This window comes from Amphiprion ocellaris, chromosome 19 (genome assembly GCF_022539595.1).
Source record: "Amphiprion ocellaris isolate individual 3 ecotype Okinawa chromosome 19, ASM2253959v1, whole genome shotgun sequence".
Taxonomy (NCBI): Eukaryota; Metazoa; Chordata; class Actinopteri; family Pomacentridae; genus Amphiprion; species Amphiprion ocellaris.
This window is the reverse complement of record NC_072784.1, coordinates 29,453,961-29,477,040: the sequence shown is the minus strand read 5'-3', so window position 1 is coordinate 29,477,040 and position 23,080 is coordinate 29,453,961. Positions and strand designations below refer to the sequence as shown.

General features: G+C 39.7%; 3 protein-coding genes across 5 annotated transcripts; 2 read left to right on the top strand and 1 right to left on the bottom strand.

Moving 5' to 3' along the window:
- Positions 1-648: 648 nt before the first annotated feature.
- LOC111578207 (hydroxyacylglutathione hydrolase-like protein) lies at positions 649-6,370 on the top strand. 2 transcript variants are annotated; one of them, XM_023284858.3, is made up of 9 exons: positions 649-770; positions 997-1,129; positions 1,913-1,977; positions 2,050-2,167; positions 2,258-2,366; positions 2,595-2,698; positions 2,894-2,995; positions 4,572-4,651; positions 5,509-6,370. In XM_023284858.3, exons 2-9 carry the CDS (start codon positions 1,025-1,027, stop codon positions 5,657-5,659), a joined length of 834 nt encoding a protein of 277 aa, XP_023140626.1. In that variant the 5' UTR covers positions 649-770; positions 997-1,024; the 3' UTR covers positions 5,660-6,370. The 2 variants fall into 2 exon arrangements, with proteins under 2 accessions (XP_023140626.1, XP_035810799.1); XM_035954906.2 differs by lacking the exon at positions 2,894-2,995.
- On the bottom strand, positions 5,219-10,814 carry narfl (nuclear prelamin A recognition factor-like). 2 transcript variants are annotated; one of them, XR_002746977.3, is made up of 12 exons: positions 10,663-10,814; positions 9,999-10,094; positions 9,771-9,914; positions 9,534-9,663; positions 9,310-9,444; positions 8,584-8,702; positions 7,997-8,126; positions 7,843-7,915; positions 7,608-7,745; positions 7,196-7,353; positions 6,747-7,106; positions 5,219-5,669 (listed from the first exon to the last, which is right to left on the bottom strand). XR_002746977.3 is itself a non-coding variant. In XM_023283601.3 (11 exons), the coding sequence occupies exons 1-11, from the start codon at positions 10,726-10,728 to the stop codon at positions 6,865-6,867; spliced, it is 1,431 nt and encodes a 476-aa protein (XP_023139369.1). In that variant the 5' UTR covers positions 10,729-10,814; the 3' UTR covers positions 5,219-6,864. The 2 variants fall into 2 exon arrangements, 1 of the variants encoding a protein (XP_023139369.1); XM_023283601.3 differs by having other exon boundaries at positions 5,219-7,106.
- A 2,414-nt stretch (positions 10,815-13,228) lies between these two features.
- e4f1 (E4F transcription factor 1) lies at positions 13,229-22,815 on the top strand. The gene is made up of 14 exons (XM_023283604.3): positions 13,229-13,384; positions 13,620-13,744; positions 13,823-13,907; positions 15,186-15,367; positions 15,462-15,582; positions 15,680-15,832; positions 16,013-16,203; positions 17,420-17,653; positions 17,745-17,856; positions 18,320-18,537; positions 18,627-18,825; positions 19,542-19,705; positions 20,823-20,885; positions 21,738-22,815. The coding sequence occupies exons 1-14, from the start codon at positions 13,288-13,290 to the stop codon at positions 22,110-22,112; spliced, it is 2,319 nt and encodes a 772-aa protein (XP_023139372.2). The 5' UTR covers positions 13,229-13,287; the 3' UTR covers positions 22,113-22,815.
- The last annotated feature ends 265 nt before the right edge of the window (positions 22,816-23,080 follow it).

The window sequence follows — 23,080 nt, the reverse complement described above, 5'->3', positions numbered from 1 at the left end:
AATAATTTCCAAAATACTGAATTTTGAATAGTTTTTGTAACCAAGTGTTGTATTCAGAGTGGAATCTAACAGAGATTAAAACAATCAACTTTTATTAGTAATAATCATAATAATCACAGTACATTGATTTATGGTTCAAAAGCAGGACACCCAAAGTTCAATATTCAAGTCTAGTCGTTACTGTTATTTATATTTCTTCAACAACAGCTGTGGAGCCAAAGTGTAAGATTGGAGTTACAAATTTACCTAAAAAAGTTTAAATATTAAGGTTAGGACCCTGCAATATAATTAAAAATATGGTTTGGTCCATGTGACTTTACTGAATATAAATGATATGAATGTGACACTTAATGTTCAAAAGAATGAATGATTATTATAAGATATATGTAATTAATAATACTGTAGAATATGGTTTAGGTTAGGGTTAAATTTAGCTGATTAAATATCAAAGGTAAAACCTTACAATATTGTTTAATATATATGTTATATATAATTAATTATATATAATTTTGACATTTAATCCATTCATCAAGAACATATTATTCATATTCAGTAAAGCCATATAGACCAAACCATACGCTCAACGTTTATGGCTAAAAAACTACAAATCTACAGAGTTGAATGTTTCCGGCTCGATTAAAATGCCTCGGTGTTGACACTTTGCTTCGATGATGTCGCGATAACTTCCTGCTCTGGGTGCAGAAATGTGGAATAATAATTTTTGAGGGAATCGCAGTCGGCCAGGAATAAACGGACACAGCTTCAGTGAGGTACAACTGCATTTTTATCGATCTGCTTCGATTTTGTATTGACGTTAAAGCCGCAGAAAGAATTCGGCTCCGCGACGCTGCGGTAGTTTACAGCTAAAACAGTTGCTTTTATTTTGCTAACTGTTGACGCTTGACATGATACCAGCAGTGAGGAAATAAATGATGCAGATGACAGGTTGATTATTATCGATACATGCAGTAATGACTAATTAAACCTCTTCCTCAGGTGTGGTGCGCATGCGCGTGTGGGTGCCATGAAGGTAAAGGTGATCTCCATCCTGGAAGACAACTACATGTACCTGGTGATAGAGGAGCAGAGCAAACAGGCCATAGCTGTGGATCCTGCTGTTCCACACCGGGTGAGAATCAGAATTGTGATGCAAATTAAAAATTAATGCTGTAAAATAAAACCACCGTGCAGCAGTGGTTTAAAAAAGAGGATTGTTCTGGTGAGATTAAAGGAAAAAAATTCACAAAAAGTCACTTAAACTCGATTTAAAAATGAACAAACAAACTGCAAAAAAAAAAAAAAAAAAAAACTCAGAGCACATTCTTTAATGACACTGACAATCAAAAAAGCATCTTTGTCTTTAATTTGTGCCTTATTTTCTGAAATTATTGTGATTTTAGTCAGTTAAATGTTAAAATTTAAAAAAATCCATTGCGATTTTCTAAAATCAAAATAAAGTCATGAAATAGCAAGTTCTGACCACATAGGACAAAGATATCTTCATAGTTTAGAGCTGTGACTAATGATTATTTCCATTAATTTCAATATTTTCTCAACCAACCAGTTTGTTGGTATTTAGTGTCAGAAAATGTTGAAAAATGTCAATTATAGTTTCCTGAAGTCCAAGATGACTTCCTCAAATGTCTTGTTTTGTACACAGTTCCAAAGATAATAAATTCATGGTCACGAAGGAGTAAAAAAAACCCAGAAAATATTCAAATTTAAGAAGCTGTAATCAAAGAATTTTGACTTTTTATTATGAGAAAAATACTCAAACTGAATAAATTAGCCAAATAACTGGTGATTAATGATTGATTTAATTGTTGCAGCTCTGAACCAAGACATGTTTGTCATTTTTGGTTGAAAAATTGAAGATTAATCCGTTTGCTGAACCTCTTTGTGTTTCTGACAGCTGTTGGAAATAGTGAAGAGAGAAGGTTTGACTCTGACTGCTGTTCTCACAACACACCATCACTGGTAAGAAGAGATGCAACGTGTGTCAGTAAAATGTAAAGAAATCACTAAAACGTGAAATATTTTCCTTACTAGGGACCATGCTCGGGGCAACGAGGCGCTGCTGAAGGAGGTTCCCGGTCTGAAGGTGTTCGGGGGAGACGATCGGATCGGAGGTCTGACGGATAAAGTGACAAACTCTCAGGAGCTGAAGGTGCCGGCAGAGTAACGGGAACGAAATGTCTTCAGCTGTTGCTTGTTCTTCTTCTGTCTTTTTTTGATATTGTCTTCTCTCCTTTTGCAGTTTAGCTCCATCAATGTGAGGTGCCTGTTTACTCCCTGCCATACCTCTGGTCACATGTGCTACTTTGTTTGGGAGGATGAGTGCACTGACGCCCCCGCTGTGTTCACAGGTCTTTGTCTGTAAAGAACCGGTGAACCAGTTAAAAATCCAGCTCCATACAGCTCATACCTGCACAGAACACTGCAAAAATATCACGTGGCATCAATGCACAACAGTCTAAATGTTCTAATTAAGTTCATTTTGAGTGGCTAGAGATATGAAACCGTGTTGACTTGCAGATTATTGATTGTTCCTGCTGCTTTCTGTGACGCCTCCGTTGTTCTTTATTGGTTCTCAGGGGACACATTGTTTATCGGTGGATGTGGACGGTTCCTGGAGGGAACAGCAGAACAGATGTACCACAACCTGACCCAGGTGCTCGGATCCTTACCTCAAGACACGGTGAGTGGGATGTTTACCGTGACCGTGTGCAGGCCTCACAGGGTTAACAGCATGACCTCAGATGAGCCCGAGTCACAGCCACAATGAAGGGATTGAAGTGGGCTTTAAGAATGGCACAAAGCCCACAGTGACCAAGACTCCGAAGCTGCCATGTGATCTAATCGTCGCTTTAAACGAGGCTTTGTTCATCTGCAGAAGGTGTTCTGTGGACACGAGTACACCATAAAGAACCTGAAGTTTGCCATGCTGGTGGAGCCGGAGAATGAAAAGGTTAAAGAGATGCTGAGCTGGGCCAGGGTGAGCCAAAATATCGGAAACTACATCAAAAATAGAGCTTATTTATGGTATACTGTCCGTCCAAAAAAAAAAAAAAGTCACACTTTAATATTTCATTGGAACACCTTTAGCTCTGAGAACGACACACATTCACTGTGGCATCGTTTCAATAAGCTTCTGCAATGTCACAGCATTTATTTCTGTCCAGAGTTGCATTAGCTTTCCACCAAGATCTTGTATTGATGATGGGAGAGTCGGACAAAGTGTTCTCTAGAACATCCCAAAGATTCTCAGTGGGGCTGAGGTCTGGACTCTGTGGAGGACAATCCATCTCATGCTCCCTGATCCACTCATTCTCAATGTGACCCCATGAATCCTGGTATCATCATCTTGGAACATGTCCATGAACATCAGGGAAGAAAAACTCCACTGATGGAAAGACCTGGTCATTCAGTATCTTCAGGTATCAGCTGACCTCATTCTTTGGGAACATAACGTTGCTGAACCTGACCAACCCCAGATCATAACTCTAACCCCCACAGGCTGGTAGAAACTAGCCATGATGAGGGCATCACTTCATCTGCCTCTCTTCTTACCCTGATGCCCCCATCACTCTGGAACAGGGTAAATCTGGACTCATCAGACCACATGACCTTCTTCCATTGCTCCAGAGTCCAATTTTTAGGTTTCCTAGCAAACTGAAGCCTTTTTTTCTGATCATCCTCACTGATCAGTGGTTTTCTTAGAGCTACAGCTGTTTAGTCCCAATCCTTTGAGTTCCTTCACATTGTGATGTGGAAATGTTCTTACTTTCACTATTAAACATAGCTGTGAGTTCTACTGTTGATTTCCTACCATCATCTAAGAGTTTGTTCTGACCACAGATGATGGTTCTCCACTATCCTTCAGGTTTTAATAATGTGTTGGATGGTTCTTAACCTGATTTTAGTAGTTTCAGAAATCTCCTTAGTTGTTTTCTTTGCTTGATGCAGGCCAATAATTTGACTCTTCTGAGAGATTAACATCCTTTCCATGACCACAGGAAATGTCTTCCAACATGGTTGTTTAAGAAATGAGAAGCTACTCACTGCATCAGCTAGAGTTAAATAAGTTGTTGCAGCTGAAACGTATTCATCACTGCAGTAATTATCCAATGGAAGGATCTTACCTATTTGATTAGTTAAATCCAAGTGGTGATTTTTTTTTTTTTTGGATGGGCAGTGTATTTTCTCAGGTTTTGTTATCGTCAAGAAAAGACTAAAATCTTAACAGCACATTAGTTTGCATTGTGCAAAGTGTTTTTTACTAGTAATGACTGAAATAGAAGTAAGTTCTGGGTTTACCAGGTGTATTTTTAGTGTTAAAGCCAAAACACACCACTGTGGCGATATTAAAGTCTAATAATTTGATCTGTTGTGTTTTTAATTGAACATAATCTAATTTCAAGTTTTTCCTAAATAGTAGGGTAAATTCATTGTTGATTTTGGTCTTTTCATGAAATTTGCTGACAGCTAATTGAATATTCTTATTCATATTAGGCTTTAAATACATACAATACTTTTCTCCAGGTTGTTTACAGTCTTTGTTGTGTCTGCAGGCAAGAGATGATGATGACAAACCCACAGTGCCATCAACCCTAATGGAGGAGTTTGAATACAATCCTTTTCTTCGCCTCTCGTGAGTTTAAACATTTATAGATATACAATATGATGGAACATGTGAGAATGGGTCAGTGAAGTGCAGCCTTAATATCTCTAAGAATTTATTCTGTAATTTCAAGTTAATGATCTTTGTTTCCTGTTTTCGAAACAGAAAGCTCTTTTTAAAATCTTTTTTAAATGACTGATTTTGCCACTTCTAATGTTTCTGCATCTCCCTGTTAGGTCCGTTTAGTTTTTTTCTGCATGCGAATTTTGCTGCATTTTGGTTGATTTTTTTTGTGAATGTTCTTAAAGAAAATATTTAAAAGTTTTACTGATATATATATGTGATCACTTTAGGTATTTTTAGGATTTTTTTGGAAGATTTTTACAAATTTTTAAAAAATATTTACAAGAATTTTCTTGCCAAATTTGTTTTTTTTTTTTTTTTTTAAATGAAACTTTTAAGGAATTATTGGAATTTTCTTCCTGAAGGTTTTGCAAATTTTCAGAAATTTGGGGAATTTTTTGCTGGATTTTTGAATTTTTTTTCAGACAAGGAAACAGTATTTTTTGTTGCCTGTAAATGAGGACAACAGGAGGGTTAAAAAAAAGATAATTTTATTTCCATACAGAGGCAAACAAAGCTGTGTTACCGTCCAAATCTGACTGTAATAGCGCAAATATAGTGTATTTTGTATGTGTAGACACAGTCACTTTCCTAATAATGAATCATGTTGTGTACCAGTACCATAGAAAATGTAATTATTATACTTGACAAGTTGGTTGCATGTCAAGATAAATGACTACTTTTTAAAATCCCAACACATTTCCTGCCATAATCTCGTGTTTTTCTCGCTTGTTGACCTTTGTCTCTGCATTTCTTTACTCCAGGGAGGAAGGTGTGCAGAAGTTCACAGGAAAGACCGACCCTATAGAGGTGCTGAGGGTCCTTCGGAAGGAGAAGGACAAATTTAAGAAGCCCAAGGAGAGGCTTCCTCCTCATGCCATGCTGGCTCTGGAGTGGGGGCTGCTCCGACCCTGAGGTCCTGTTTCTGAAATTAGGACAAACCAAGGAGGAGCAGGAGGTAAATAACTGAATGCAGCAAGACACAAGACTGTAGACGGAGGCGTTTGTTGCTTTAACTCATAACTTTGACCCGTTTAAACTGCTGGATGCCAGGTTGGTTGAGTTATAGTTGTTATGAAACCATGTCTGCACAAAAAGGCCGGTTCTATTAAATATTCCTAAATTAATATAAAGACTGGCCTCCAGGTCTCTTATGCACAAACTAACTGCACCAGGTAAAGTCTCCTGATACTTACTTCCAGTAAAACTGATGGGATTATATGTATTTATTGCTTTAAACGATTAGTTTTGGGAAAATTTCTGTATGATTTATTTGTATTATACTGTCTAATTTTGTTTATAGATGTTTATTTCTGTCTTGTAACCTTAGTAGTGTTCTCTTATTTAACCTTTTGACTCATTTCTGTCTACGTACATATCTACTGGTTGTTCTTTTTTCTTATTATTGCACATGTAAAAGTGAGTTTCTCGTTTAAACTGCACCTTGTATTCTCAGACTGGTATCCAATATGTTAACTGTACCACAAAGGTAGAAAAAAACACACAGTGTACATTACTGTGAATGTAAATTGCTGCTTCTCACTCCAAAGTTTACAGCCACATTGTACAAGAGCCTTTAACTGCACTCCAGATTATCTAATAAAACATATCAGTCTGAATTCTGCACATATTCGTCATGTTTGCACAAGAATTGAATAAACTATCATTAAATAATCTGTTTATTTTTCAAAATATATGCATGAATAATCATTAAATTCAACAAGGAATGATTACGTTTTTAGCTTTGTATTAGTTCAGCTCATATTTGAAAGTGTAACAGGTGCCACATAAACATGAATTAAATCTATGCATTTGAAATGACAGACAGCAGTGAAAGAGCAAATTATCAGCTCAGACACAACATTTGGCTTTGCTCTGTCTTTTTTCCATAACCTGGTGTGTCACTATATCCAGGCAGGCAGCTTTCAGATGAGGAGAAAAGTGGTTTAAAGGGATATTGGCATGTATCAGACCTTTTATATTCAACTTTATCCACGTATACCTCGCCTCTGAAGGGACATGAAGACGGTCACGTGAATTTGGACGGCTCAGTAGTCAGTGTCTGCTTGAAGAAAAATGCTCAAAATAAAAATCTTCAGTGATGTGAAGAGGAGCTTTCATCACCACTTCATAGTGAGCCCGTTGGTCATCTTTTCCACAGTGTGGTATTGTGTGTGCAGCAGCTCTTTGGCTCTTTCCTCTCCCACGCTGTGGAGCCACGACTGGTACAACTCAGCTACACCAGCGTCATCTTCCGGCAGCTGAGAGTGTTCCGCCTTGTAGAGTTCCTCGACTTTCTGGAGAAGCTCCTTTGGGTTCTGACCAGCTGAAGGCTTCACCTGCCCGCCACCATTTAGACAACCTGAGTATTAACAGGAGATAAGAGTGTCAGGCTTCCGTTCCAGCGGGTCAAAAGTGGCTCACATGAAGGAACAATTTCAACATCTTTACCTGATGGACAGGCCATAACTTCCACAAAGTGGTACGGCGACTTTCCCCTCTTCAGTTTCTGCACCAGGTTCTGAATGTTGCGGAAGCCGTACGTTGAAGCGAAGCACAGCACGACAACACCGTCTTTCTCTAGTCTCACCTCCTGGAAGTCTTTGTTCCTGTAGCAGAGGATGTAAAGTAGGAAAAGATAACTGAACAACTGCAAATAATATATATACATATATATATATATATATATATATATATATATATATATATATATATATATATATATATATATATATATATATATATATATATATATTTTTTTTTTTTTTTTTAAGTTATTTTTTGGCCTTTTTAGGCTTTACTATATAGGACAATGGAGAGAGAGAGACAGTTCTGGCCTCTAGATCTGATCAGACCTACTCACTTGAGGGTCTTGTATGTGAGCTCCTTCACCTCCTCACCAAACAGCTGCTTGGCTGCATATGTAAAGACATGATGGAGGTAACCGCCAGAGCCACTCCCAGAATGCCTCACGAAGTCCTCCCCACACACACTGCTGAATCTGAGAGAAGAAGAATATATGGCGTGTGAGTTTAATTGAATTTTTTCTATTATTTTAGGTGAAGAATTGACCCAACAAGAAGGCAAAATTAACTTACAGTGTGTCTGGGGCTGCAGGCTCCAAATCATTAAGAGACATGTTTTCTTCCTCTAGCATTCTCTGAACCTCTCCTGTAACAGACAGGACAGATTGTAAGGGAGGATACTGCTTATACATATGCACAAAGGGTGTTGTAAGAGTAGTCAATGTACCAGAAGTGATGACACAGTCCACTTCTCGGGTTTCTGCTTCGCCCATGTAGAAGTCTGACCGCGAAGCCTCAAGTTTCTTGTCAAAGCAAGGCATGACTGCTACGTGGTAGATCTGCTGCGGACTCAGCCCCTGAAAATACACACAAACCCCAACTCAATGGCAACTCATCAGTCTCTCTTTTTTAGTAACTACACACCTGTATACACAACCGTTCAAAAGTTTGGGGTCACTGAGAAATGCCCTTATTTTTGAAGGGAAAGCAGTTTTTTTTTCAATGAAGATAGCATTAAATGAATGATAAATCCAGTGCAGACATTGTTAATGTGGTAAATGACTATTGTAGCTGGAAACGGCTGATTTTTAATGGAATATCTCCATAGAGGTACAGAGGAACATTTCCAGCAACCATCACTCCTGTGTTCTAATGCTACACGTGTTAGCTAATGGTGTTGAAAGGATCATTGATGATTAGAAAACCCTTGTGCAGTTATGTTAGCACATGAATAAAAGTGGGAGTTTTCATGGAAAACATGGAATTGCTCGGGTAGTGTACATTAACCGCAGTCAAACATCAGCACAAACGTACCTGCTGTCGAGCAAAATAGTCTTTAACCAGAGAACCCATCATCTGCTGAGGAGAGCGAGTGTGACTAATATACGGAAGAATATAGTCCCCATGTGTCTTCTCTGCATAACAGATCCAACCTGAACAAAACACACACACACACACACACACACACACACACACACACACACACACACACACACACACACACACACACACACACACACACACACACACACACACACACACACACACACACACACACACACACACACACACACACACACACACACGCAGTGGTTAATCTGGGTCATTGATGGTCTTTGAACACAGAAAACTCAAGACACCCAAGTATTACTAAACTGAAGAGATAGTCATTATCTTTTGTCTTTCACTAAATATGTGAGTTACACGAATTTCCCTCAGGATCTTGAATTTCCCTCTGGATTAATAAAGCATCTATCTATCTATCTATCTATCTATCTATAAGGTTCCTCCCTGAACACAATTACATCCATACTGACGATTCCAATAATGATAATTACAAGATGGAATTCCACATTAAGGGATTGAAATGTACAAACAATAATTAATACTTTACTGAATGGTCAATACAATTTTCCTTTCTTATACTGTACATTATTGTAAAATGCTGGACAGCAAATGAAGGAACAGAAATGAGGACAGTCAGGACATTCTGACTTTATATATTTCACTTTGTACTTATAGCAGTTTCTGGTGGGATACCTGGACAGGCAGATGTTAGCATCGGCAGGGACTTGCTGTCCTGTTCCTTCCTCTGGAAACGTTCCACAAACTCCCTCTGACTCTCTAGCAGACTGAAGGTCCGACTAAAGCCAGTGTCGAACACATGATGAACCCCTGCAGCAACAATAACAGGAGTAACCTTTGAAGGTGACCGTGTGCCTAAATCAACCCGTATCATTGTTGTATGTCACATTTGCACCTACCGAGTCCTTTGAAGAAAGCAGTGAGCCTCCTGCCTGCCTCACTGCTGCTGAGGTCATACTGTGCTGCGAGAGAAGCTCTGGACTGTGGCGACACTGAAACCACCACAATCTTTTGTTCTGCCTCATTGGCCTGTAGGGAGCCCAAATTATGCACAGGTGAATACGACGACACATGTTACAATAGCTGCAAAACTCAATTATAACCAGTAACACACAGGTTTTCACAAGTTTTTCTACCTTGTTGTTCCGCAGCACTTTAAAGAGCTCCTCGTGGCTCTGCTGCGTGATGAGGACGCTCTCAGCTGAGGTGATGCAACCGCTGCAGGCCAAACAGTCATTTAGTGTGATCTTCGCTTTCTCCAGCTTCTGCTTCCCACCATCCTACAAACACAGAGCGGATTAATTTAACATGAATGTCAGCGCACCAGTTCAACTTTAACAATTCAGCACTGGATTACAACTCACCTGGCTGACTTGGACATAACTGCCATCATCTTCTATCTGTATTTTGGCCACAGATTTACCTTGTTTCTTCTCTACTTTGACAGGTTTGACACATTCCTGCAAAACAGAGAGACTACATATGTAAGCAAAATACAAAAAAGGCAATTTAAAACAGAACCACACCTGAGAAAAATGACTAGAGGCAATTGAGGAAAGAGGAAGAAATGAGCAAATTCGTAAAATACAAATAAGGATTGCAAAGAATTAATTGAATAAAATACAAAACAAACAAACAAAAACATTACTAGTGCTCAGCACAAGCTGTCTTGACCAAAAACTGCTATTTCATCGTGATTACATCATTCCTGTCAATAGCAGCAAGCTAACTGCGCAGCACACTTTTCAAGTATTAAAGCTGACATATTTAACACTTTAAGACTAGTAGCTAATTATTAAACATCGCAATGTGATGATTTTTGACAAGAAGTCCAGTGTTATGCTTATTTTTGATCTGTTCACTCTCAAACTGTAAAAACAGCCCCGATAAGAGCGGCTACAAAACATGCTAGCTGCCTTTAAACGTTTTCCGTCATTAGCTTTGGCTGTTTTTATACATAAAGCGACTCATTGGCGTTAACTATTAACCATCTGTTAATCTGAAGTTACTACAGTTTCATTAACCGACCTGAGAGGGGGTGATAAAGTCATCCAGATCCGTCAACTGCAGCACACCGCTGAAGTGAGACGCCATGTTTGCTGCCGTAAAGTGTTTGTTGTTTATTCTTGTGTCGTGAATAGTTTGACTCGGCTCGAGCAAAAACAAAACTGACACCTGAAATAGACGAAGAGGAGATTAGGGTGACCAAACGTCCTGTTTTCTTAGGACATGTCCTGTTTTCATTGCTTTTCAGTGCGATACTAAATTGAACTAAAACTAACAAATATTGGTTGTTAGTTTTTTGTAAGTTTGTGAGAGCTATTTATGCAAAGAACACATGAGAGTGGATGATGCTATCCTCTTCATGCTTCACCGTGCCCTGTCTCATCTGGAGGAACCTGGAGTTTATGTGAGAATCATGTTCTTTGATTTTTCAAATGCATTAAACTCCATCCAACCCACCATACTTAAAGACAAGCTCACAGAGATGGGAGTGGATCCTTCCTGTGTTTCTTGGATCACAGATTACCTGACAGGAAGGCCACAGTTTGTCAGGCTGGGGAACTGTGTTTCTGGGACATTAATGAGCAGTACTGGGGCTCCACAAGGAACAGTCCAGGCTCCACTTCAAATACAGCACTGAGTCCTGCCACATCCAGAAATACTCTGATGACACTGCTATCATGGCATGTATCAGAAATGGACATGAAGCTGAATACAGGGATCTGATAAATGCCTTCAGTGACTGGAGTCAGAAACACCGCCTGCTACTCAAGGCCTCCAAGACAAAGGAAATGATCATAGATTTCCGCAGATCCCCTTTTCAGCCAGTGAACACTTGTGGCGTGGACATCGAGGTGGTGACATCGTATAAATATTTAGGTGTCTACCATGATAATAAGTTAGACTGGTCTAAAAACGTAGACTTCATCTACAAAAAGGGCCAGAGCCGACTTTTTAGCCTCAGAAGACTTTGATCATTAGACATCTGCAGTAAGATGCTGCAGATGTTTTATCAGTCTGTGGTGGCAAGTGTTCTGTTTTATGCTGCAGTCTGCTGGGGAGGCAGTATAAAAAACAAGGATGCAAGGTGTCTGAACAAACTGATTAAAAAAGCTGGTTCTGTGGTTGGAATCAGACGGAACTCACTGGAGGATGAGGTGGAGAGACGGACATTTAGACAGATGGAGGCCATTCTGACAAACATGGATCATCCACTTCATATCTGCCTCAGTGAACAACTAAACATCAGTGGTGGACGACACCTATCCCTGCACTGCAGGACAGAAAGATTTAGAAAATATCTCTTACCATCAGCGATTTGACTATTTAATTCTAAAGTAAACAGATGAGACCAGACAATTGAATTTCTCTTCGGGGATTAATAAAGTTATTGTATTGTATTGTATTGTATTGTATTGCATTGTATTTTTGTTCAAGTTGGAATATAGCAGAGGTATTTTTTAAATTTATTTTTCTAATACAGAAGAGATATTATTTCTATCATTATTTCATTCCTTATTTTTGAAACTTGTCATAATAAAACGTGTTGAGTCGCCTCTGAGAAGACTGTCTGACTTTGTGCCTTTGGTTATAGATAATACTTGGTAATATAACAATTTTCTATCCATACAGAGGAGGCATACTTTAAATGTATTGAAATTATAAGGCATCTTGAGTAAACTTCGAGTATCATTTGAGTATCTCAAAATCAAAATATGGTCACCCTAGAGGAGAGGTTAGAACAGATCAGAAGTGCAAATGTAGCTTCATCTCAGAAAAACAAATTAATAAATAAGTATCATCACCTGCCCCCTCCACTGTATGTTTTTGCAAGAAAGAAATGCAGATTATGAAGTTGATTTCACAGGTTTTGCAGTTGGTTATTTATCAGTGCGAGTGACTGTGCAGGACGAATTATTTTAGATTTTTCAACGGTGGAATATGCAAAAATTGCTGTTTTAACTGGTCTTCAGTTCACTGCAGAGATAAGTAGTTAAACATTTAAAGACAAAAAGGCACTAAGGGCCCCGAATCCTTGATAATTCCAATATTTTTACTACCTTTGTCCTGTTCAGTGATGCCACTTTATCTACATTAAAGGCCTCCGTATCAATAATAAATGACCATACTATGGTGGAAAAATACCATAATATAGCCATAACGGGTAGCTCGCTCGATAGATAAATGAATTCAAAAGTCACCCTCACAAAAGTGAGGGTGACACAACAGTGAGGGTGCGTGTGGACAAACTAGTTTTTCTTGAAAAGACTGTGTGAAAAGTGTATGCCATGTTTAGGAGAGCATTTCCTCATACTGTAGTTATTGCAGTTGTGCAGATATGAAATTTTAAGGGTGCATTGTTACTGTTCAAAAATAGGGAATTTATTCTTAATAATAATGTCATGTCAAAATAATTGGCAGCTATCTATATAAATTATAACACATTTTTAACAACTGTTTTCTTGTTATACCCTACTATGATGTATTTAGGTTTAAATTACATTAACATTTATTTTCTCGTTCTCTCCTATGAGTCTATGAAAAGACACACGCACGCGCCCTTTTGTTGTTATGACTACGGGGTCGTAAATCCGCCATGTTTTCCCTCCCGGTTGCAGCGTTGCGACAGAGACGGAGAATTCAAACGACATGAATGTAGAAAATAATCATACGGCAGAGACAGAGACGGAGCAAACGAAGAACGGCACCGAGACGATCACCATCCAGACCACTCTGGGAGACGAAGGTCAGTCCTCTTAGCGCCCAGAACCAACCGCAGGTGTTTGTCTTTTCTGCGTTTGGGCCTAAGCTAACTTCCTCCGTCGTGAAATGTTAGCTAGCAGCTAGCCGCTGTCAACAGCGTTAGCTAGTCCTAGCTGCAGCTCTACTCGGTGTTTTGAAAAGTTTAGCCCAGCCTGGTGGTGGCTCACGTTGGTATTAAAGCTAGCTAACGCTGAAATGCTTCGTCTCTGTGCTTTCAGATGAAGACGTGCACAAGTGTGGACGCTGTCAGACTGAGTTCTCCACTCTGGAGGCTTTCATCCAGCACAAGCTGCACCACAACTGCAGACGTGTGGAGGCGACCAGCCAGGATGCCACCCAACAGGTAAGAGCTGTGCTTTTGTATTTTTACACCCAGCAGCAGCAAGTTTACAGAGTTAGAACAAATGTTGACTTGTTCCAGGTTACTGCAGAGAATGGAAGTCCTTCTTCAGAGGTGAAAGCAGCTGAAGGTGCATCCTCAGATGAACCAGTGAAGACCACTAATGGTGAGACAGATACATTAATTCACCTCTTCCTTTCTGGATAGAAATGCCCCAACAGTGAAAAATATTAAGTCTAATTTACCTACTGTAACTTGTCACGTCAAAATCAATGTGAAATTTATTGTCATTATATCTACATGTGCAGTGCATACAGACAAACTGAAATGTCGTTTCAAGGTGTACAAAAAAGAAAAAATATGTATTCATATATACACACACATATAGGATTGAAAATAACAAAGAAAACAATTAACAAATATAAATGCAGTGCAAATTATGTTAACCTTTAGTCTTTCTAATTATTATTAGTCCACAGCCTAAGATATTCAGTTTAGTATCATGTATTTTTAATTTCTTTATTTATTTGGGACTTGGGACAGTGCATATTAATGAATGTACAGTCTCATAAGTTTACACAAGTTTATAGTAAATAAGCCGAATTTAGCACAAGGCTAATTTCCGTCCGTTGTCCCAAAAATAGAATTTACAGGGTTACAAATGTATAGAAACAATATAGTAAAACAACGACAATGCTGATAAATTATTTCTGGCTGGGTTAAACCTACCTTAAAGTGCTGTTATTTTAGTAAAGTGCTTTCTAGGCAGAGCCTGTCATAAAGTGCTTATAGTTAAAGTGCCTGATTTTGAAGGGCTGGATTTTCTCAATGTTCACAAGTTTGATTGATAATCAGCCATGCCTTGTATTGTCTCTTAAAACTGACAAAGGTGGAGCTTTCTCTGAGAGCTATAGGTAGAGTATTCCAGTTTGTGCAACCTTTAATAGATAATTCATTCTGTGCAAAGGAGGACTTTTTTAATTTTACTTCAGAATCACTCCTGGTGGCTGACCTTGTATTAGTAGTACCATTTCTCTTTTGTATGACAAACTAGAAAGGCGCTCAGAGAGCATAGTATTCCACCAAGGCTGCTCATTCCTTGTATCATTTCTGTGGATCCAGACTATAAGCTGCATCACTGCCAAAATCTAATCACTTGGTCCTTGTATCATTTCTGATCTCCCTGAAAATTTCATCCAAATCTGTTAGTCTGTTTTTGAGTAATGTTGCTAACAGACAGACAGACAGACCAACACCAACATGTTCCTTGGCGAAGTAAAAAAGCTTAACATTAATACATTTGAGAAGCTGAGATGAGCAAATATTCAGTGTTTTGCTTGAAAAATATGACTAGTAGAAGTATTTCTGCTCTAACCTATAGATAAGGTCCCAGATCTGAACTTGGATTGAATAGTAATTTTGTATATATATTTTTTTTACACAGATGATGCCCCTGGTGTGTTCAGTCGAGGTCGCAGGAAGAAAATGACTTCAACTAAAGCCACTGACCAGTCAGATGGGACGGAAGGGTCCATGTCTGACAATGCCGACGGTGACAGGCCTGTTTACAAAGTCAGCCGAGACGGACGCTACGTTTGCCAACTTTGTGAAAAGACATTTAAAACAGTGAGTCCTACACGTAATTTGTGTATTTAACTGGAAAATGCAATCAAGTTGGGTCTTCTAATTCTTTTTTTTTTTTTTTTTCCCCACTGGGCAGACCAATATCTTGAGAACTCACATGAAAACTCACAGCGACCAGAAGAACTTCTCGTGTGACCTGTGTGGGACCTCGTTTCGCACTAAAGGTTCCCTTATTCGTCACAACCGTCGTCACACTGGTACGGAGTATGAACTCAAAGCCATAGAGGACTGTTGAATCTGTATCCCTTTGATGCCCTCTAATAATAATTCAAATTTTATTCTTTTCTCTTGCAGATGAGCGGCCGTATCGGTGTACTCTTTGTGGCCAATCCTTCAGAGAGTCCGGTGCTCTCACCAGACATCTTAAAGCTCTCACACCCTGCACAGAAAAGATCCGCTTTGTTCAGTACAAAGAAATCCTGGTCAGCAAGGATGGAGTGCAGAAAGGTCAGATTTAGAGTCAGTGAAATTTGCCTCAGCTGTTAGTTTGTGTGTCTGTGATGAAGAAGTTGACTTAAAAAATGTAAAACCTGTTAGCAGATTAACTGTAGCTATTAAAAGAATCTATCCAGCTGTTTTGTAGTTATTAATTAGATATTATATTTAATTTTCAATCTGCAAATTCAGGCGTCGAGGCTGATCAAGCTGCAGTGGCTGACCAGCAGCAGGAGGTGGTGGTTGTGGAGCAGCAGTCGGAGGAGCAGGAGATGGTGGAGGCTCAGACGGCTGTGGTCAGTGTGGTGGACTCTGATTCCCAGGAGGTCCTTCATCAGGTCCACTTCACAATGGAGGTGGACGGAACAACACAGGAGCAACAGGTTAGGACACATATTGTAGATCTCATGTGATCTATTAGCAATCAAAATGCACATTACAGCGGCCCCTCGTCTGCTGTGGGGGTTAGCTTCCAGACCCCCCTGCGCGATAGATGAAAATCCGCGAAGTAGCGACTTTATATTTATTCTATTATTTATGTATATTGGCTTTATAAACCCTCCTCACAGTCTTATAAACGCTTCCTATGCTCTTAAACAAGGCGAGATATTGAATGCATGCTATACACGGGAGACTGATGCTACGTCGCTAAGCTAATCAGTGCCCAACACTGTACGCTACACATTTTATTTCAATTTAGAATTCTTTTAATTATTCTTTCAAATATTTATTATATTGTTTTAGATTTTTTGGAAAATGCTCATTTTAAAGCAAAAATAATTAAAATAATAAACATATAAAAATGCCTATACACCGCAAAATCCCGCGATATAGCGAAAAATCAAAATTAGATATATACGATTTAAAAATCTGCGATACAAAATTAGATATATACAGTTTAAAAATCCACGATACAGGGCGCCCAGATAGCTGAACTGGTGGAGCGAGTGACCCATGAACACAGTGACCTCGGTTTGATTCCAGCTGCCCTTTACTGCATGTCTTCCCCCCATTCTTCTCCCTGCTTTCCTGTCTGCATCTTGACTGTGCCTATCAAATAAAGCCAACAAAAGGCCAAAAAAATAAAATCCGCGATACAGTGGGACTGCGAAAAGTGAACCGCGATATGGCGAGGGATGATTCTATACATAGAGGGGGTCCTCGACTTACGTCAGAATTTCGTTTCTATGGCGCGATGTAACTCTGTTTTTGCCGTAAGTCGGAACTCGCATACTGTGACGCATGCGGCGTACAAGCAGCAAATGTAAAGAAAGCCGTCTTCCTTGCATAGTGCTGCGTGACGACTTATTCGTCCGCTCTGCTCGCCAACTACTTCCCGTGCGAAATTTGTTTAAACATCACAAGTGCTGTACATCAAAATGATGGAACAAGACTTTCTTAATAAATTTATGGTGATGGTGATGAAACGCCATAGGTCAAGCACGTCGTAAACGAGGACCTGCTGTACTCCTTCCTTTCCTTGAAGTAGATTTTGGTTTATTTTTAGCAAAAAATGTGGAAAGAGTCGAGTCACAAGGATTTTTGTATGCGATAGTTTTGCCTGTAATTCTGTTGACCTGTTCCTCTGCCCCTTGCCAGGTGGTGGTAGAACAATCTCAGGCAGAAGCTCTCGCTGCTGCTGCAGCTGCTGGTGACAATCTGATCTGCCAGGCCATCATCAACTCTGGCATTGCACTGGAGACGGAAGAAACGGTGGTGGAAGAAACCACACAGACAACCGAGGAGATGAACAAAGTGGTTTCTGACCGTCCTGAAGCTGAGGACAGTGTCATTGAGATCCAAGTAAAAGAGGAATTTGTAGAGATGGAAGAGGTACCTTAAAGTTAGTCTGTAATCCACTACTGCCTGCTTTATTTTTTCATGTGCATTTTCAACCATGCCTTTTTTTTCTTTCTTTCTTTAGGAAACAGGTGATGGTGACGATCAGACGTCACCTAAATTGCACATGTGTCCGCACTGTAACCGCTCCTTCAAGGGCTTAAATTATTTCCGCTTTCATGTCAAAGGACATTTAGGTGAGTTCATAATCAGAAGTGATGAGACTAGTAGCATCGCCGTACATCTCCCTCTCATATTACTGTAAAATGTCAGATTAGGTAGTCTACTATTTTTGACTTATGAGATTAATTCAAAATCTCTTTGCTTGTTGTGGTGTTACTAGAATGTATGAAATAAGTTTAACAAAACCAAAAACTCAACAAAAGGGGGACAAAAGATTGATGTATGTTCTGTAACTTGCAACAACACGGATAAGTTTAAAACAGGATTATAAACAACATCTATTAAACATGTGCTTGTCAAGTGTATAACTCTTGATGCAGTCTGATTATTCCACTCTTATAACTGTATTTGATCAACCTTTGTCAACAATATGAAATCAAAAGAAAATAATTGATCTCAGTCACTTTGTTTAGATGTTTTGTTAGGTGACAGATTAATATTTCATTTTCCTCGTATATGCTTCTGCTTTTTCTGCAGGTTATAAGCCCTTTAAATGCACACTATGTCAAAAGGAGTTTCTAACGGGATACCTGCTGAAGAAACACATGGAAGTCCACGTCAGTGAGAGGAGATACAAGTGTGGCGAGTGTGGTAAGCTGTACAAAACCATCGGACACGTACGCGAACACATGAGGGCCCACTCAGATGAAAGACCCTACCACTGCAGCAGATGCAACAAAGGATACAAGACCAAGGTGATTTAAGTGTATTTCAACTGCACTAACGGACAATGCTTATCTTTGTGTCAGAGATATAAGAATGCATTTCTGTTTGTCTTTCCCAGAATGCCTTGCAGGTTCACCAGCGGACTCATGGTGATGAGAAACCCTACGTTTGTCAGTTTTGCTTGAGAGGCTTCAGAGAAAAAGGGTCTCTGGTTCGACACATCCGTCACCACACTGGAGAGAAGCCTTTCAAGTGTCCAAACTGTGGTCGAGGTTTTGCTGAGCACGGGACTCTGAATCGGCATATGCGTGCTAAAGGTGAGGGTGAGCCAAATTTAATAAAAACATGAAGCTACTAGAAAAGCACTCGGAGTGCAGTACTCCAAAAGGCTGCTCATTCCTCCATATGGAATTGTCACAGCATTTCTAAAAAAGAAATGCTGCATTTGTTTATTAGTTATTGATGATCAGAAATCACGGCTACACAGAATGTGGCCATTTAATATAGATGTACCCACAAACAAAATGATGATCCGCTGAGCACAGGCATGTGTTATGCATGTGCACATTATGTACGGATACTGAATTGCATGACCTAAATATGTAGCGGGTGGTGGGAACTGATGGGACTCAGAAACACCCCCACAATTTAATCAGTTGTTCCTTGGATCATTTCTGACTGATAAGTCTGCAGCAGTGGATTTGCAGGAGGATCGTAATCATGTGATCATCAGCAGGCAGCTGAGGTAGTGTTAACTTGTTGTCATGGTTACAGTGCTGCCGTGCCGCTATCTCACAATGATACAGAAATCTTTAAGAAATCCATGGATCCAGACTATAAGCTGCATCACTGCCAAAATCTAATCACTTGGTCCTTGTGTCATTTCTGACCTTCCCTGAAAATTTCATCCAAATCCGTTAGTCCGTTTTTGATTGATGTTACAAACCGACGCCAATTGTCACATAACTCCGCTGCCGTCCTTGGCAGAGTAGTAACACCAACAGACCTGATAACACAACCTGTTTTCTCCCAGGAGGCTGCCATAAGGACGATTCCAGCGAGCAGCAAGATGCCATATCGGAGGAGCAGACGTCAGTGGACAGCCTTGCTACAGCCGCCATCATTTCAGAGGATCCTCATGCTGTCTTGGTGGAGTTTTCCTCAGTGGTGGCAGACACACAGGAGTATATCATCAAGGTGAGAATTACAGGGATGTAGGGCTAATACTTTACATCACAGTTGTTATAAAGGCAAAACAACGCTGACAAAGTTGCTGACACAATGTTGTTTCTGCACATGTCCACATCCCAATCAGTGAATTCGCAGCAGGTATTCTACCTCAGCAGTCAGTAGCAGAATACTTGTTTCATCAGTGACTGAAGTGCACCGTTTCACTCTTCAAAAGTGATTACATCTGTAGGGAATTGATTGGGTTAATGATTAGAAACGCATACTTTTGTTTGCCAAGTACAGAGCTTAGACTGCTGTATTTCAGAACCTCTGAAAAGAGGAATAGTTATTGACATTTTATATGTTAGCAAAATTTAACTGCAGAATGGAAATACTGACTTAAACAGCATATTTGTGCAGAAATTAGAGATGTTGGGAAAGTATTTGGTGAAAATATCTGAATTTATTGCTGCTAAATTATGATTTTCAGCTCTTTAAGCCTGTGATGGAAATATGTATTGGTGCTGATCTGAAGAGAAAGAACAGCCTAATCAGGACAGAAAGATGTACAAAAATCCACAGTATCTCCAAACCTTTTGGATTCATGTCAGCAGATGAATCTGTAGAAGCTACATTAGGGCTTTGGAGCAACGCCTTCAAGCATTTTTTTGTTCTTGTAAATGTCTGAGTCCACAGAAAAGAAAAAAAAAACACAAGAAGCACCTCCGCTGCAAAGACAAATGGTCTAAAAGAAGTCTTACCTGTGTGTAAATGTGATTCATGGCTTCAGGAAACAATGGACTGAATTATTGATCCCACACAAAGTTCACCTAATTACTGGAGTTCCAACTCAACACATGTTGTCGTGGAGTTTAAATACTGTGTAGGACTGATGCATGTGGTGTCTTGTGGTCACTTGTTTTGACTGGTGTATGTAGCTGAATTTTAAGATGTGTTTTAGCAAATACATTTTTGACTTAAACTGCGTCTCAACAAAGTAGAACATTTTTTTTTTTAAAAACTTGACAATATTCAGACAGTATTTCACGGGTATTTAATTCAGGAATCTAGTCAGTCCCACGGGTTTTTGCACAAAATTCACAACAAAGGCATTAATTTGCTTTGCTTCTCTCATATCCTCCAGACTCAAACAGATGAGGAAATGCAGGAAGGAGAAGTTACGCTCATTCAAGACAGCCAAAATGAGGTCAGTACACACACAGGCAGCACAAACAAAGAACGTATACATATCGCGTAGCAGTTGATGAACATGTTTCATTGTTGCACTAAAGCACGGGCGTCAAACATGTGGCCCACGGGCCAAAACCGGCCCGGCGGAGGGTCCAATCTGGCCCGAGGGACGACTTTGTAAAGTGGAAAAATTACAGAGAAGACATTAGCTTAAATTTTTCAAGAAAAGTAACTGATATTTTAAATTTGTCCACTGTGCTGCCACAACTTTTATGCATTTTTCTGTATAAATTTTAATACAGTCATAAGGCAGGAGGATAAATGAACCTTCTTAATAGTTCCCATTTAGGATGTATGGTGTGGTGGTCTGGATTACTACACAGATGTGGAAATTAATGTAAATTTAAAATGATTTCTAGATCTTGACAGGTTGTTTTATTCATAAAGTAAGATACTGGGTTGTTCAGTTCTTGATACTTGTGACTAAAAGTTTTGTGCCTCTGTAGACACTCTGTGATCTGTAAGTTGCAATGTGTAAATGATAAACTGAGGCATAATGTTGTTGAAATTGACCTCACATTTCTCAAGAAATGTCAGGTTGTTCATAATGTTTTGGAAATGTGAACATTTTCAGAATGTACTTTTTTGCACTAAAACAAAGGGAAACATTTGGATTTGTGTTGATTTATAGGTTATTATGCTGTGATTTTACTGGTCCAGATCACTTGAGATAAAATGTGGCGGAATGTGGTCCCTGATATAGAATGAGTTTGACACCCCTGATCTAAAGGATTTAATAAAATTACCGCTTGAGGGTCCTTTTACTTTCACCGTACCGTAACATTTTTATAAAACTTCTCCCTCCCAGATGGGAAACCACATCGTGAAAGTCGTGCAGCGAATCGTCAGCCAGTCGCACGGCGCCGGCGGTTCGGGCAGCCACCAGATTATCGTGCGAAATGTTGCGGTGGACGAGGAGGGACCGTCCATCTCTGACTGCGGCGACACCATCACCATCGCCACGCCCGAGAGCCTGACGGAGCAGGTGGCCATGACGCTGGCCTCCGCCATCAGCGACGGCACGCTGCTGGCCACGGCGGGTACCGTGGAGACGGAGGACGGAACAGTTACCATGGTTACGACAGAGGAAGCGGTGGAGGAGGGGATACAGATGGTGCAGCAGCAAGAGGAGTATGTCATCACCTCCCCTGAGGAGGTGGAGATTCAGACTGTCATTGTTTGATCAAACGGGATTCTAAGTGTGGACTGAAGCAGCGTTTTAGCTTCGACTGTGACTGTGCAGCTGATTACTGTAGAGTTGGTTTGAGTGAATTAAAAGCAAGGCCAAAGGTTTGATAAGGTTTAAAGTTACAGAAATAGGCCAACTTGCAAAGAGTATTCAGTGTGAGACGTAAAGTGTGCATGAGGACTGGTTCTATCATGTGATTTTTGTTGATTGAGTTACTAAAGTGGATCTCTGCGTCGGATATTTGAGCTAATTTGCGAACTTTTAGACGCCTACAGCTTAAAAACTACCTAGATTCATTCTGTAAGAGTTTAATTCTGTATGTCTGAACAGATGCCTTTTTTACTCTGGATGGTACAAACTGAAGAAATCTTTGCCTTCATTTATTTACGCCAAGTGAACTTCTGTCTTTGTTTGACTACCCAAACTGGCTTAATTTCATTGCAGTTTTCCGTCTCTTCTCCCTGATGTTGAGGTTGGCTACAGTTAAGTTCTTAAACTTCTCATGTCAAGTTTGAAATGTGATCTTCTCTTAAGGCTGACTGATCCCAGCTGTGCATGAGGCCATCCATGATGCGGCGTTTGAGCTATTATGAAGCATGTTTAAGCATGATGGATGGATGCACAGGTGAACAGACAGAAACATGTTTGACAGGTCACATGAGCAGAGTTTGCATCAAATAAATGCTATTTTCTTACACAGTTGACTTCTGTTTTTTCAGTCGTACATTAAGAATTCACTGTTGATATCTGGTTCTCATGTACTCATTCATAGTTACTTTGCTCCCCTGATGTTTGCCCCAACATCACTGAAAAACACCTGAAATCTTCTGGTTCCTCTGATTTTATGTGAAGTATCATTGCAGTGTATTTAATTGAATTTTTTTCGTTGTAGAAGTTTGTGGCTGTAGAGTGAGTGTCCTCTGCCATCTCCAGGGAACACCGCCTGCTTTGAAAGCGCTCAC

What these genes read in the sequence shown, in the direction of transcription:
- LOC111578207 (XM_023284858.3), top strand. Translation starts at nt 1,025, where the DNA reads ATGAAGGTAAAGGTGATCTCCATCCTGGAAGACAACTACATGTACCTG. An exon ending in CTCACAACACACCATCACTG is followed by an intron (nt 1,978 to 2,049) that starts GTAAGAAGAGAT and finishes TTTCCTTACTAG; the next exon opens with GGACCATGCTCGGGGCAACG. An exon ending in CGCCCCCGCTGTGTTCACAG is followed by an intron (nt 2,367 to 2,594) that starts GTCTTTGTCTGT and finishes ATTGGTTCTCAG; the next exon opens with GGGACACATTGTTTATCGGT.
- narfl (XM_023283601.3), bottom strand. Translation starts at nt 10,728, where the DNA reads ATGGCGTCTCACTTCAGCGGTGTGCTGCAGTTGACGGATCTGGATGAC. An exon ending in AAGTGCTGCGGAACAACAAG is followed by an intron (nt 9,664 to 9,770) that starts GTAGAAAAACTT and finishes GGCTCCCTACAG; the next exon opens with GCCAATGAGGCAGAACAAAA. An exon ending in CTCACATACAAGACCCTCAA is followed by an intron (nt 7,354 to 7,607) that starts GTGAGTAGGTCT and finishes CCTCTGCTACAG; the next exon opens with GAACAAAGACTTCCAGGAGG.
- e4f1 (XM_023283604.3), top strand. Translation starts at nt 13,288, where the DNA reads ATGAATGTAGAAAATAATCATACGGCAGAGACAGAGACGGAGCAAACG. An exon ending in ACCAGTGAAGACCACTAATG is followed by an intron (nt 13,908 to 15,185) that starts GTGAGACAGATA and finishes TTTTTTACACAG; the next exon opens with ATGATGCCCCTGGTGTGTTC. An exon ending in ACAAAGGATACAAGACCAAG is followed by an intron (nt 18,538 to 18,626) that starts GTGATTTAAGTG and finishes TGTCTTTCCCAG; the next exon opens with AATGCCTTGCAGGTTCACCA.